The sequence below is a fragment of the Hippocampus bargibanti genome, linkage group LG05, assembly GCF_051943395.1.
Source record: "Hippocampus bargibanti isolate YZ-2025 linkage group LG05, ASM5194339v1, whole genome shotgun sequence".
NCBI classification, from domain to species: Eukaryota; Metazoa; Chordata; class Actinopteri; order Syngnathiformes; family Syngnathidae; genus Hippocampus; species Hippocampus bargibanti.
Window position 1 is genome coordinate 6,816,441 of NC_142738.1, and position 15,237 is coordinate 6,831,677.

The 15,237-nt window shown below is 39.4% G+C and overlaps 1 protein-coding gene and 1 long non-coding RNA gene across 4 annotated transcripts in view; one reads left to right on the plus strand and one right to left on the minus strand.

Moving 5' to 3' along the window:
- vwf (von Willebrand factor) overlaps positions 1-15,237 on the minus strand; it is a 46,274-nt gene that overhangs the window by 23,741 nt on the left and 7,296 nt on the right. For both annotated transcript variants that reach the window (XM_088995990.1, XM_088995989.1), the window contains exons 11-27: positions 14,403-14,539; positions 13,227-13,365; positions 12,131-12,231; positions 11,852-12,047; positions 11,008-11,223; positions 10,641-10,887; positions 8,857-8,951; positions 6,876-7,027; positions 6,543-6,646; positions 5,874-6,012; positions 5,647-5,781; positions 4,625-4,771; positions 4,399-4,539; positions 3,660-3,758; positions 2,943-3,099; positions 1,511-1,678; positions 507-642 (exon numbers count right to left, since the gene is read on the minus strand). In XM_088995990.1, coding sequence (XP_088852116.1) covers positions 507-642; positions 1,511-1,678; positions 2,943-3,099; positions 3,660-3,758; positions 4,399-4,539; positions 4,625-4,771; positions 5,647-5,781; positions 5,874-6,012; positions 6,543-6,646; positions 6,876-7,027; positions 8,857-8,951; positions 10,641-10,887; positions 11,008-11,223; positions 11,852-12,047; positions 12,131-12,231; positions 13,227-13,365; positions 14,403-14,539 — 2,509 coding nt within the window. The remainder of the gene's footprint in view (positions 1-506; positions 643-1,510; positions 1,679-2,942; positions 3,100-3,659; positions 3,759-4,398; positions 4,540-4,624; positions 4,772-5,646; positions 5,782-5,873; positions 6,013-6,542; positions 6,647-6,875; positions 7,028-8,856; positions 8,952-10,640; positions 10,888-11,007; positions 11,224-11,851; positions 12,048-12,130; positions 12,232-13,226; positions 13,366-14,402; positions 14,540-15,237) is intronic.
- On the plus strand, positions 10,689-13,144 carry LOC148897644 (uncharacterized). 2 transcript variants are annotated; one of them, XR_016114941.1, is made up of 5 exons: positions 10,689-10,829; positions 11,013-11,241; positions 11,861-12,060; positions 12,140-12,543; positions 12,623-13,144. It is a non-coding gene; the product is annotated as an uncharacterized LOC148897644 (long non-coding RNA). The 2 variants fall into 2 exon arrangements; XR_016114942.1 differs by having other exon boundaries at positions 10,782-10,921.

Here is a 15,237-nt window from a genome sequence, read left to right on the forward strand (position 1 = left end):
AAGTAAAAATTAAATATAGAAATAAACAAACGGCTAAATAAACAACTAAATAAACAGCTTAACAAATAATAATAATTATATATATATATATATATATATATATATATATATATATATAATTATATATATATATTACATATACAGGCATAAAGGCATAAATATAAAACAAAAATTTAATAAATATATAAATAAATAGCTGAGTCAACAACTACATAAGCAGCTAAACAAATAAATTAATTAATAAAACACATAAAACAAAGCAAATAAAGCAATAAAATCACAATACAGTAAAGTCTCGTTATATCGATATCGGATATATCGATAGCCCCGGTTATATCGATACTATTTCTATGCACGCACGGAGAAAATTACATGCAAACAGGGTCGATATATCGATAGTCCCGGTTATATCGATATTTTTTCGGACTCCCTTGAATATCGATATAACGAGACTTTACTGTATATATCTGCATGAATAGTCACATTTTACAGTATTTTGAGTATACCATATTTTGCAGTGGGTGGGGTCGTGGCGACTGATGATGACTTTGTTGCCGTGGGAGATCCTTTGACCCTCATGGATGCATACCTGACACTGAGTGGGCTCAACACATCGCATGGCCACCTCATCCAACAGCCGGCCTGTAAAAAACATGGTGGACAAGCAAGATACAATTCTGATAATAAATAAGGAACAAACAGCTACAGCCCACTTGATGTCCATTGATAACACTCAGGGATGAAATTAAACTCCTTGAAATTAAACTCAATGTCTCCTTGTGGCTAAAGAATATAATTTCCAAACTCTTGACTGTCCACCCGAACTGGCAGCCGGACCAAGTGGAAAAACGGACGTTTTGAAGGGCAAATGTACAGGATGTCAGAAATTAACTAACGGTGCACTTGTAATTTTTATTAACCCTCATATTATGTTATGGGTCAATTTCACCCGTTTCCATGTTTGTGTTGACTAAAGTACTGGCTATCCTTTCTTTTTCCTTTCCTCAAAACAGTTCTATAATATCTCAATGGGATAGAAAATATGTTGTCTCTCTTTTCAAGTAGGTTTATAACATCTCAGAAACAGTTGTTGCTGATGTCACCTATTATTTGACTGTTTTGTGTGGATTTTTAATTATGGGTAAAAATGACCCACAACATAATTAATGTGATTTTTTTTGCAACATAATATGAGGGTTAACATACAAATAGAAGACATAGCGAATACAAAAATATGATTATGTAACAAAAACAGTAAGCAGAGCTGAAGTGTTGGAAAGCACTAACAGGATTCCTAACAGTCCGTTATCAAGTTTCCAAATCAAAGCATTTTCACTCACGGAAACAACACTTCATATATGCGTCCATTTGGAACACGTAGTGGACAAAGGCATTGTGATGTCACATTTCCGCGGACGTATAATTAAGAAACTTGATAACGGACTGTTAGCAGTGCTGTTAGCGCTCGCGCTCCCTTTCAATGCTAAATTTGCCATATGTGAATATGCACCTGGCGGGCAGTAAGCATGACATCCTTCCACACATGTGAGGGAGCACTGTAGGGGATCGGGGTGCTGGCAGGTGATGGGACAGGCAGGGCCGCAAGTGTTGTACCTCCACTGGCACAACTCCTCTCCAGTAGCTGGAATCTTCGGGTTCAACTCCTCACAGCTCATCGCTACGGAGACGAGAACTATTACTGTCAATGTTGGCTGCTGCGTTCGTTGATTTTTTCCAATTACACATCTCAAAAAAGTAGCAGACTAGGCTGCATGGGGGAACGTGAATTGCTCCTGACAGTCAGAAAGACGTTTTATTTTGAAAAAACAGTGCAGATGCCAGTGATTCTGTCCATGTCACGCAATGGCATCGGCTATGTGAGATATTATTAAAGAAATACAGTGATACCTTGGCTTACGAACTTAATTGGTTCCCAGACAGAGTGTGTATGGTGAAAAGTGTGTATCCCAAAAAATTCATTTCCCATAGGAAACCATTAAAATGAGAATAATCCGTCCCCAGGTCCCAATAAAACATAATTTTCTACTTTCTAATTTTCTAAGCCTTAAAACTACACAAAATATACCTTATTTTATGTATAATAAATGTGATCTGGTATTATAATCATCAGCATTTAACACTTGATGAGGAAGTAGCCTTCTTCTTTCACCATCTTGAGGGGATCATTCCTCAAGATGGTGGAGGTGCTTCCTCTGTGATCATTTTATCTAGTTCCTCATCACTTGTGTTCTGTTTAGCTGGGTTGATAGCTTCTTGCATCAAATGTACAGATGGCTTGTGCGGGTTATTTGTGGAGCCTGATTGATGGGATATTTTAACCTTCCAGTCTACACTCTGCTTTTGAACTATCAAAGTTGAAATGAGTCATAATTTCACTGTTTTCTAACCATTTTCTCACCATTTCCCTTTTGGTGTTTTTTCATTTTTGTTTTTTGTTTGAAGCTCTGTCGTCTCCCTTTCGTGTGTGTGTGTGTTTTTTTTCACTCTCTCTCTGTCGTCTGCCTGTCTCTTTAATGTTTAACCCCCCGCCCTCCACTGCTGCGTTCTTGACCAATCACGTGGCTTTAAACGAAAATGGGGGCGGGGAATGGAGGACCAAAACAGTCAGCTGCCATTTTCTTGTCAGGAGAACAGGCTCGTTCGCGAACAACACATCACCCATTGTGGCAGCTCCGTGTGTATCCCAAAAATAGTTTGTAGGTAAAAAATTTAACGTTCGTAAACTGAAAAGTTCAGAAGCCAAGGGGTTCGTAAACCGAGGTATCACTGTACTCTAAGCCCACAATGCTATCAAAAAGAATGACAGGGCTGGCTTACTGAAGGGAAACAAGCACACTGTGCTCACAACAACTACTTTTAAACATGAATTAAATAAATAAAACAATTTATGGTGCGAATAAGGGGATATTCTTCACACTCACGGCAAAGCTCATTGGATCTCCAGTTGACGGATATACCCTTCTGCGAACAAGCTTGTGCGTATGCTGCGATGACATCACAAAAGCAAGCGCAGTCGCCCACTGACGGACACGTGCACGCCGCCTCCACACACATCTCTACGTATGGTTCTGCGTTCACCTATTGAGATGCATGAAGGGTAGACACAATATACAAACACTTACTCTTACTATGTGTATGTACAGCATACTTGTAAAAGGTAAAAAGATCCAATAATACATGAAAAATGGGACCAACTTCTGCGAACGCTCTCTTGGTATCGCAATGTAATATTATTATAATGCATTTTAATGGCATCAAAACTGCCCACAAAAATCCCTTTCACCCGCTATCCCAATTGACAATAAATCATCAAACAAAAATTGTCAAGGACACATGCCTTAAATAGAAAGGAAAGTCAGCCATTTTGTGTATATTTCATGGCACTTTGAGGAAGTCCAAATGAGGAATTGAGCCAAATCTATCAAAAGCTAAATTGACCAGATAATTGTTGTTCTTTTTTTCAGCTACATAGCTAGCTAGCTATGTGTCATTTAAGAAGCACACGAAGGTATGCTACAGTGTGATTATAATAAAAACAAAACAAAACAAACTAAAAAATACATCTTCTCTGCAATGGCTTTCAATTCAGATTACGCTGTACTTCATGTTAACTCTTGGATTTTTGTAGCTTTACTCACCTGAGCATTGCACTCTTTAAAGAGGGGACTAGTGAGCACATGGCACGATTGCTCAACTTTGATCAGTCTGACAATGTTGTCAGCGCATGGAGTGGGTACCTGGAAATGTGGTGCAACATTCCTGGGTCATAAATATTGAAAGTAACCCCAAATTAGGAACTCATTCACTGCCAGACATGTGAGAAAATGTGTCTACTCCATGACGAGGGTTTTTGTCATTGTCACTTGAATTCCAGGACCCACAGAATATTGAGTTTTAGGACTACATAAAGATTCAATGCAGTGTAAGAAACCTTTTTTTTCATCACAAAAAAAGTTATTTCCTAAATCATATGAGTCTGGAGTTATATGAGCTTGAAATGAGAGTGGCTATCCAAAATACAATGTAATACATCCATATTAGTTTATATAGTGTTTTAACAGCAACTAAAGCTAAACAAAGCGCTAACATTGAAAACAGGAAATGCTGCCCCGTTGTGGAAGGGAAAAAAAACATTGCCAGAGGTTTGGCCAGCGCTTTAACATGCATGATCCAAGCAAGAAAAAGCAAAACCTGAATTAATTCTCGAATGGCGCTCTATGTCACATTTTCAATTCCCAAATAAATTGGTGAATGGCAGTGAATGAGTTAAAAGTACATAAATCACTGGTATTATATATTTTTGGGGCACTAGAATCTGAAACAGCGCATAGATTTCAATTGGTTTCTTCTCCCAACCACGTTGCAAACATACATTACCTGCGTGACATCGGCACAGCTAGGAGCAACCTTCCAGGAGTTCCCAAAGTGCAAAGAGTCCACCTCCAGCTGATTGTTACTGCTGACTAAGTCATTATTCACATTTCCGTCAAAGTTACCGCATAGACCACACACTCGACTCTGTACATGGAGTGAATAGGAAAAAAACATTAAAAAAGAGTTTAAAATGGCGGCTGGAGAAATGAGTGGATTAATACACGTGTACCTTGTATTCAGCCGATATGTGGACCAGGAGCTGCATTCCCTTGTCCCAACTAAGGGAAATGTGTTTCCCAAGTAGTAGGGTGTAGAATTGACCTGATCGGATGATCTCCACTTGTGAGCTCTGAGGTACTGGCACTTTCATTTTCACCTGAACAATGACCCAAAAAAACATGTCTATGACATGAGACATAAGAAATGATAGCCAGAATAGAAGTTGAATGGAATGTTTAAAAGTTTCATCCTGTTGTACGCATAGTTGCCCGACCGACATGTGTGACTACAATACACAATGGTTTCTTGTTCTTTTTTGATAAGAGCAGAACCAGCCTGTCAAACTGTCATCCTCGGGTAATAAATCTAGCCTTGGGCGGAATTTAGGAATTGGTAAACTCCTTCACAGGAAAAGCTCATTAGCCACGTTGCAAATCTGTCAGTTCATGGAAAGACAACCCTTTAAAATGTATATGTTTTGTTGGTTTATGGATGTTGGTGCTTGTACCATGGAACGACTTAGGAGGATCTCCATGGGACGTCCAGCAGCATGGTATTCAAAATAAAGGCTTTGTTTTACTAATGTATCACTTGAATTTGCATGTACACTCAATAAATTGCCTGGGCAGGGGCTGCAGAGGTCGGGTGTGTCAGTCGAGAAGCTCACACAAAGTGGCTTCATGAAAATTACACCCCCTGCCTGCAGTAAAAGAAAATCTTGTGATCGAGCCTTTGTTCTGTAGTGTCTGAGCAAACATCTGACAGACATAGAAAAAGTTCATTTATAAGCGCCTTTTAAAATTCTCAAGGACACTTAACAGTCACAGGATAGTTTTTAAATTGCACTGTATTTGCATTGTATGAAGAAGTGTGTGTTTTTCTACGTGTGTGGCCAGTTTGGAGGAAACAATGGAGCGTCTTTGCCAAATGTGTTGTGCATGTGCACGCTGGGTATTATTCTGATCATTATTCATTCATTTTCCATACCACTTTTTTTCCTTACGAGCAAAAAAATCAAAACTTTTAAAATACCTCATCTTTATGCATCAGAATCAACCCTCCTTGGTAGTACACTGATACCGACTTGGCACAGCGATGTCCAACAATGCCACAGGCTTCATTCTCCACCAGCACTCTAAATGTCCCCTCTTCTCCATTACACATGTCCTGTGTGCAATTAAGGTAAAAACAATAGACAAAGAGGAATAAAAACACTCAAGACATTACAAGTAAAGGTTATTTCTTCCGACCGGTCTCACCTGGACCAGGACATATTGACAGAGACCAGGAAAGGAGTACTTAAGGCCATCAAAGGTGATGTAATGGGCCTCCCCTACAGTGTGGCATACGCCGTCACAAAACTTGTCAGTGCAGTGCCACTTCCTGTTCTTGCACATGCTGCAAAATAAAAGTCAGTCATGCAACTGCCAAGAAGTACTACATTTTAACTTATTTGCTGCCATTTCCGATTTTTTTTTCTGAATTGACAAGTGTGACGTGGAGCGCCATTCCCCAATTTGTTTGGGTTTTGGTTATTTTTCTTGGGGGTACTGATTAAACAGTGGTCAGACCTCTGAGAATGTATTTCCCTTCCATGAAGGGGCAACATTTGCCTTTTTTCCATGTTAGCGCTTTGTTACAGCTTCAGCTGTTGTTAAAGCACTGTAAAAATCAATATGTATTGTATTGTATTTTTGTACAACTGTCCTCATTTCATGCTCAGATAACTCCAGACCCATATAAATAACCTTTTCTGATGAAAGAAGCGAGTCTAAGGTTTCTCACGCTATATTGAATGTTTATGTAGTCCTAAAACTCAATATTCTCAGGGTCCTACAATTTGAGTAAAATGTCAAAAACCCTGGCACTGGGGTGCACACATTTTTACACATCGTCTGGCAGTGAATGAGTTAAAAAAATCGTTTTACCAGGTGTTGCAGTTCACCGGTATGCTTTGTCCGGAGGCATAGGGCTTGTTGTTATGGTAACATGGGCACTGATCCGGCACTATGCAGTCTCCATGGTGGCGTACCTGAAATATCAGTCAGTGAGCTTTTGTTTTGTATCATTTGGTGATACAAATCAATACTTTAGAAACGGAGGCAACATTTTATTGGTTATTCAAAACAAACAAAACAATACAAAATTCACAAATCCGTCCATTCTGAAATTTCTTAACTGCTTTATATGCCAAAAAGATTCAATACATATGATTAAGAAAAGAGAACATCGATTACATTAATGAAGCTATTGCAACATACTGTTCCGGGTGGGCAGAGGCAGCCGGGGATGCAGGCAAGTGAGACACAGGGGTGGTCCGCATTCTGGCAGGTTCTGGCACATTCCAAGCCTTTTTCCCCGGCGTCACACTTTGCTCGGACCAGTGGAGGGAAACATGTGGTCGAGCGCCTTTCTGCAAGTCCCGACGCAAACGAGAGTATCACATTTACTTTGTAGTTCAGCTTTCATTGTCGATGCATACTGAGTTAGTTTGAGGGGTGGCCAAGGCGCGTCCATTGCGAAACTCACTGCTTTTAATTTGATTGTTTTATAGTTATGGACTCCATGTAATTCTATAGTGAACCACTATTATCCATAGTTCCAAAAGAATAAAGAATATAAACCACTACTCATTATAAGGTAGCATGAAAAGACAACCGACGCCTCCGGACAGGTTGTGTCCATAATTTGTAAAATCACTTCAAATGACTTCTACTGAGCGTATTTTACGAAGATTCCAAGGCATATAGCTATATTTGACGTTTTAAGACTCGCGCTGAATATTCAGGAAGTCTTGTTTTGTCACGTCACGTCTGGAACGCCCCAGACCAAGAAAGCGACACACAATGCATTTTGCGGTACTTTGTTTAAGTCTGAAAACTTCGTGTTTATCCGTGTTGATGGCGAAATTAGAAGGAAAACACATAAATAACACGATGGTGAATCGTTGTGTGTTGCACCAAGACTACTATTTGATACTCGCTGACACAAATTCCCAGCAGACAAATCAGCCCATTTCCAACGGAGCTTGGGCGCCATCTTGTGCATTTTCTGGGACGTTACATTACAGTCCTGATGGCTCGAATTGATACGGGAGGACTTCTTTAATCGATTGCAAACATTTATGCTTTCCTCTTCAGAACTATTTGAATCATATTCATAACTGGATGAGTAACAAGAAAGCATCTTCTCCGAATCTGAAGCCATTGTTTTGATTCTAGACAAAGACGTATTGGTGTGATGTCACAAACAAGGGGGCGGGACCTTCTGAAACTCGCCATCCCGAGGTCATTTTGAAGTAGTTTTAAGACACTTTCACTCATTTTTATTGGTATTTTGCATTTGACTAAAAATATCAGCCTGCATGTTTTGGGTATTTTAGATGCGATAAAACGTTTTTCTGATGTCAGTTAGGAAACAAAAAAATGGTGTTGGTTGTCCTTTAACTCATTCACTGCCAGATGTGCAAAAATGTGTCCACTCCAGTGCCAGGGTTTTTGTCATTGGCACTTGAATTCCAGGACCCACAGAATAGTGACTTTTAGGACTACATAAATATGCAATACAGCGTTCGAAACCTTAGACTCGCTTCTTTCATCAGGAAAAAAAGAGTTAATTCCTAAATTAAATGGTTCTGGAATTATATGAGCTTGAAATGAATGTGGCTGTACAAAATACAATGCAATACATACATATTGATTTATATAGCGCTTTAACAACAGCTGAAGCTGGAAGAAAGCGCTAATACGGGAAAAAAAGGAAATGCTGCCCCGTTGTGGAAGGTAAAAAAAAAAAAAAACATTGCCAGAGGTCTGGCCAGTGCTTTATTGGCACCCAAGCAAGAAAAAACTAAACATGACCTACTTCGGAAATGGCGCTCTACATCATATTTTCAATTCCTGAATACATTTATGAATGGCAGTGAATGAGTTAATCAACAAATTCAATGGGAATTATATGGTTTAGTTACAATGACGATTTTCGAGGAAATTTCCCATTGAGGGTCTCCTTTTTGTTTCCTTAAAGTCTAGTAAAGTAAAGGACGAATGACATTAGAGTGTCAGGAATACTTCTAATTTTGGCAAGTTTAAATCTGTTTGAAGCATTTGTGAGGTTTTGAAAATTTTTGGTCTTTTTTTTTGTATGTGGTCTCTACATCACAAAGTTTCCCCTAGGTGGCTTGGGAACATAGTACCTCATGAACGGGGACTAATTCTTATTTAATTATGCGTTACAGTTCACCTCTGGAGGGTGCCAGATCATCGTCGTAGAAGAGATCAGACAGCAAAGTGGTTGTTTCTGCAGTGGTGCAACGCATGGATCCATTCTCACAGTAACTGTCAATACAGACATACAAAAGATTAGCCAGACTCCAGATTTTCAAAAAAAAGGATTCTATGAAAATAACACTGCCCATATTTCTCAATAAATATAATATGATCATGATTTCTCCTTTCAGTGATATGCAACTCCACTGCATCGTGTGGAAATTAGCTGATCAAGATTGTTATTATATTTTTTAAGACAATTATTTGATTTGCTCTTATCATTTGATTCTGAAAATTTTACCTTGGCATACGAACTTTACCATAGCAGACGAACATTTTTCGTACACGGAGCCTCAATGAATGATGTGTCGTTCGCGAACGAGCCCGTTCTTCTAACAACAAAATGGCAGCCGACTGTTTTTGTCCTCTATTCCCCTGCCCCAGTCTTCAGTTAAAGCCACGTGATTGGTCAAGAACGCAGCAGTGGGGGGAGGGGGGGTTAAACATTAAAGAGACAGGCAGACGACAGTGAGAGAGTTTCAACTTTGATAGTTCAAAGGCAGAAGGTAGACTGGAAGGTTAAAATATACCATCAATCAGGCTCCACAAACAACCTGCACAAGCCATCTGTACACTTGATGCAAAAAGTTATCAACCCAGCTAAACAGAACACAATTGATGAGGAACTAGATAAAATTATCACAGAGAAGGCACCGACAAGGGATCATTCCTCAAGATGGTGAAAGAAGAAGGTTACGTTCCTCAAGTGTTTAATGCTGAGGAAACCGCCACTCCATTCCATCAAGTCATCAACGACCATCACAAAGGTAAATAAAACGACTTTATTATACCGTACATTTTTTTTCTTTAATTATAATACCATAGCACATTTATCATACATAAAATAAGGTATATTTTGTGTAGTTTTAAGGCTTAGAAAATTAGAAAGTAGAAAATTATGTTTTATGGGGACCTGGGAACGGATTATTCTCATTTTAATGGTTTCCTATGGGAAATTATTTTTTAGGATACACACTTTTCTCCTGACATACAGTCTCGGAACCAATTAAGTTTGTAAGCCAAGGTATCACTGTAGTAACTTTATGGATCGATATGAAGTGACGGGCCCAACTATTAAATCCACTTCATCCAAATAGCAGACGGGGCAATTACTGTCTTATGAGTATTCATAGAACAGTCATGTCTGCGTCATGGGTAAACAGTCCCTGATTTCAGAGCAAGGAAGTCAATATGTGAGTAAATTGAGATGTGATCATAATTTCAGTATGTCACAAAACAGTATATACGGTAGTATACAATATACTTCACAATTCCCAATGATCACATGTGAAAAAAAAAAAAATGGACACTTGTAAATATTGGTTGTTGCAATATATCTAAATGCATTTCTTGATTCTGCACTATGTACAGTCTTGTTTATAGAACGGTTTTTGCACATCTACATCTGCACAGTATACAGTTGACATTTTTATTTTGTTATGCTTAGAATATCTTGGTTTCTATCCTTTCACTACCACCCCAACCCCATCCCTCTTCAATTGCTGCTGTGGACTGCAAATTTCCCCATTGCGGGACGAATAAAGGTATTCTGATTCTGATTCTGATACTGCTTTATGACATTTTAGTTTGGTGATATTACAACAGCATTTTTTTTTTCCCGTGTAAAATCTGTCATTTAACTGACTAAATGTGCATGAGGTAACAACGAAAGGTTATTTGCATGTTACGCCCACATACCAGATGCTGGTGTGATCGGCGTAGACGTCATTCGGCTGGTACAGCTGTCCGTCATGCAGGCACGGGCATTGGTCGGACGTCACACACTCTCCAGATTCGCTCAGGTACTTTCCAGCCGGGCAAAAACAACCCTCCTCGCACACTTTCTCCTCTGTGCATCCATCCTCCGCTCCGGACAGGGAAATGCAGGTGCGGTCGCACAAGTTCCCGCATGCCTCGTACACTTGGTCTCTAGGACACTCCATTTCTGAGGATTGAAACCACTCATTTGTTTTCGCGGGGTTTGTTTCAGTTTCAAATTAAAACTTGAAAGATCCGCCTTTTAAGAGAGCAGCAAGTTTTTCAAACAATACTGAAATGTTTTTACGGCAGAGCGAAGGAGAACGCCAGTGGAGGGGCACCCCTTTGGCGGCGCAGGCGGCTGCGTAAGCGGCCAGGGCTGAGCAGAGACACTTCTCGCCGTCCATACACGAACAAACGTCATAACGACAAAAGTGCTGGAATGGAGCCGAATTGACCAGGAAGTGGCACGGGGCGAACACGTCTGACGTCATCATCGAGCAGCCTTCTTCTGCAAAACGAACTGAATAAAAAAGATCAGGTCAAATTGTAGTTTAGGAATACATTAAACCAATACAATCACGTTTATTTCTGTGACTCTTGTCATATTGTGACATTTTTGTATTGTAATATAATACAATATATAACTTATATTGTATATAAGTTATCGGTGTGTGTGCTACTTCCGGTTTGAGTGCAGCGCACTCGCAAAAAGGCGTGTCATTTCAAAGTTTTGACATAAATACATTAAATTTATAAAAAAAAACAACAACATTAATAATAATAATAATTACATTAATATTAATCACCACTAAAAATACGTAGGTATGTCTGTCGTATATTTTGGCATTCTTTATGTCATGTGTAAAAATTCCACAAGTAGGCGCCAAAACCCTGGCAAATCGTCACGTCGTTATCGGGGTCGAGCATGTAAGCGACATAGTATTATGATCTTTGTATGTTGTTAAGAAAATGAATTGTGCGTGGGTTGTTATGTGTGTAAATATAAGTTTGGTGAAACTTCACCATGGATACATTTAGGGTTTATTACAATGTGTGGAAATTCTTGGTCTCGAAAGTCTGAAAATAATGAGAGTTCACTGTCGTGTTGATGTGTGTCTGAGTCACACAATGTGTGAATGTGTTTCCACCTCTTTTAGGGTTGATGGCACAAGGATCTGTCGCAACTGTGTGGGCAGACTTGCAGTCGCCGTTGATTCTCCAGGATTGACCAAAAGCCAGCGGGCCCGCCTCAACCAGCCCAGATGCAGACAAGAAGTCGTCGCCTTGGTTACCGTTGTAGTTACCACATAGGCCACAAGTCCGTCCTGCCCAGCGTGGGCCCAGCTACAAAAACACGGTGAGTAACATTTCAAAACTGCCAAACTTCTTGACACAAATTAACTAAAAAAAAGGCTGTTTGTATACACCTTTAATAGCACACGGCCCCTCCCATCCCAGTCAAGACGCAGGTTATCGCCATACTTCAGGAGCACAGATGACTGCACAGATCTCTGGATATGCAAGTGACCTATAATCCAGAAGCATCAATGTCGAAAGTATGCCCCTTTATTTTAATTACAAAGTCGGGACATTTTTATCACAAATACAGTGAGACCTCAACTTACAAACACCTTAACTTTCAAACTTTTCGTCTTACAAACGTCAAATTTATGAAAATTAAACCTTATAATAAGCACTATTTTCATAATACACACCCACCACGGCTGGCGGAGTGATCTTCGGCGGAAGCACACAACCGAACAGCACCAGAGGTTAAGTTACCAACAGTCCTTATGGAAGGTGTCTCTCTTTCCATAAGCCATCAACGACCATCAAAAAGGTAAATAAAACTTTATTTTACAGCACAGTTTATTTCTTTAATTACAGTCCTCATGTAATGTGCCTCTCTTTCCAAACAGCAATTCCCTTTGACCTTCAACCTCCAACGCCATTCCATCAAGCCATAAATGACCGTCACAAATGTAAATAAAGTGACTTTATGATACAATTCAGTGTATTTCTTTCATTACAATACAATAGCACATTTACTATACATAGAATAAGGTATGTTGTGTATAGTTTTAAGGCTTATTTAGTTGAAAAGTATATTTTATGGAAACCCGGGAACGGATTATTCCCATTTTAATGGTTTCCTATGGGAAATTGTTTTTTGAGATACACACTTTTTGCCTTACACACTCTGTCTGGGAACCAATTAAGTTCGTAAGTTGAGGTCTCACTGTATAAGGACTTTGTCATTATTATAGGGTTTACCTTACCTCTCCTTGGTATGGGCACGAGCAAATCCAGGCCTTAATGAGGCCACATTCAATAGGAGCAATTGTTTGTTTTGAGTGTTTGTTGTCTCACAAGTCATTCGCCACAATAAAAATGACAAAGCAAAAAGTTATGGAATGAATATGTGTGTTCTCTGTTGTGCTCGTCATCTGAAGTACACCACACACTCTTACAGGTCATAGTTTTGAGTGACAAAAGGCAGCTGTTCCCCATCAAAATGCCTACCATGGTGCATTGGGGTTTGGATATCCATGCCGTTGACAGAAACCATTCCTCCGTGCTTCAGCTTTACTGTCATGTCCTCCAACGAAGAAAGACTGAGGGTCACAGAACGTGTACACACAGCCTCTTGATCATCTGCACACTGAAAGAAAGGTCAATAATCAGCTGTCAGGCATACACCCAGAGTGACACCAAGAAAATGCTGAGTTATTACCCTGCCAAAAATGTTTTGCGACTTCTTACGTAATGTGATACCGTCTATCTTAGCCATCATGTTTGGAAAGTTGTGGAGGATTGTGAGACATCCTGAGCACCATTTTGTAATACTGACACACAATACTTACGAACGAGATACGTTCCGAACGATCGTTCGTAAGGTGACTTCGTTCCTAAATTGCTTCAATGCTAGGCTGTATTTCGTATGGAATGTATGTTTAAGGCTTATATAAGTATGTCTAAGGTTTATATAAGTATGTTTGAGGCTTGTATAAGTAACCTAAGTATTGGTTTGTACTGAAAAATAAACATTTAATAAAATATATGCTCTATAAAGCTAGGTACATGTACAACTGGAGAGAATACTACATATGTTACGACAAAAATGTTCGTATGTACCGTTGTTCGTAACTCAAATGTTCGTAAGTAGGGGAGTGTCTGTATATCCGGCTATTTTTGGGGATCCCATTGTGACTAATAATCTCGTTCCCTCAGATCCTCTTCCTCCCTCTACCTCTGTGTGCCCCCTGCCCATCTCAGCACAATGGGGGACAGAGCTTTCAGCCGCTCTGCCCCTAAACTCTGGAAGTCACTTCCTCCCAACATTCGTAACATTGATTCTCTTCCCACCTTCAAATCCCATCTCAAAACCCACCTATTTCAAATTGCATTTTCCGTGTAGCTTTATCTTTTGTTTCTATTTATTATTGTGTTTTATTTATTACCGTATCTATGCTTGTTTGTGACTGTAAAGTGTCCTTGAGAGATTTGAAAGGTGCTTGAAATAAAATGTATTATTATTGTTATTATTAGTATTTTTTTTAATATTTAAAAAAATGCCAGTGTTAATGCTTTTTACTTTCTATCATGTCCAGGGAAGGACAAGACAGATTTCTTGTGATCACAAGGTACTAAAGTACAATATGTTCCTATCATTTGTAAACATCTCTGTGTCTCCATTACCTGCACATTTTCAATAATGACAGAGAAGTCCTGTCCGTCACAGTCTCTGGCCAGCAGGTACTGACACGGGCCACTGAAGGTGAAGAATTTGTTGTCAAAGGTCTTGAAGTGGGACTGACCCACCACCAGGCATTCACCTACACACCAGATGAAGTCGCAGTAGCCAAGGTAAATAGTAGGCATAAAAATGACGAACACGACAAGAACTGCATCATACAGACCAGATGTTTTGTCTGATTTAGTTACTACATTTATCAACAAGTGATGAGCAAAAGATTCTCTCAATGCAATAAAGTCCATATAATAATCACATTTGTTTATCGCAGTTAGCCTAATGATTAAAGGCCTGTGTTATGCTCCATTGGGACAGTGTTCGAATGTAATTCTTTTTCGTTCCAAAATTGTGGGACGATTAAAGGATTTCTGATTCGTTCTGATTTTGACACTTATACAACGTAACCCTTTCAGGGACAACGGTTAGTATAGTGGAGAGCTTTTCATGTTGTCAGTTTACAGACTACAGTGATCACCTGCTACTTATCACTTATCACGAGTTCAGTGCATCATGGATTTTTTTTTCAGTTAAAAATAATGTAGAATGAATCAGGTTTTGTACATAGCCATAGCTTGATTGCGTCTGTGTAAGCTCTCAGTCGTACAGGAGTGGTCCATCGATGAAAAGGTTTCTTCAGCCGTCATCTGTCCGTCTTTGAAGGTGTCGATGTTTCGCTTCTTATCCAAAATGCTTCGTCAGTGAACTAAAGTCTTTTGCAGGTAGTTTTGGCCCTATATTTATCCCTACTGTCCACTCTGCTATGATTGGTCCCTGCTCTCA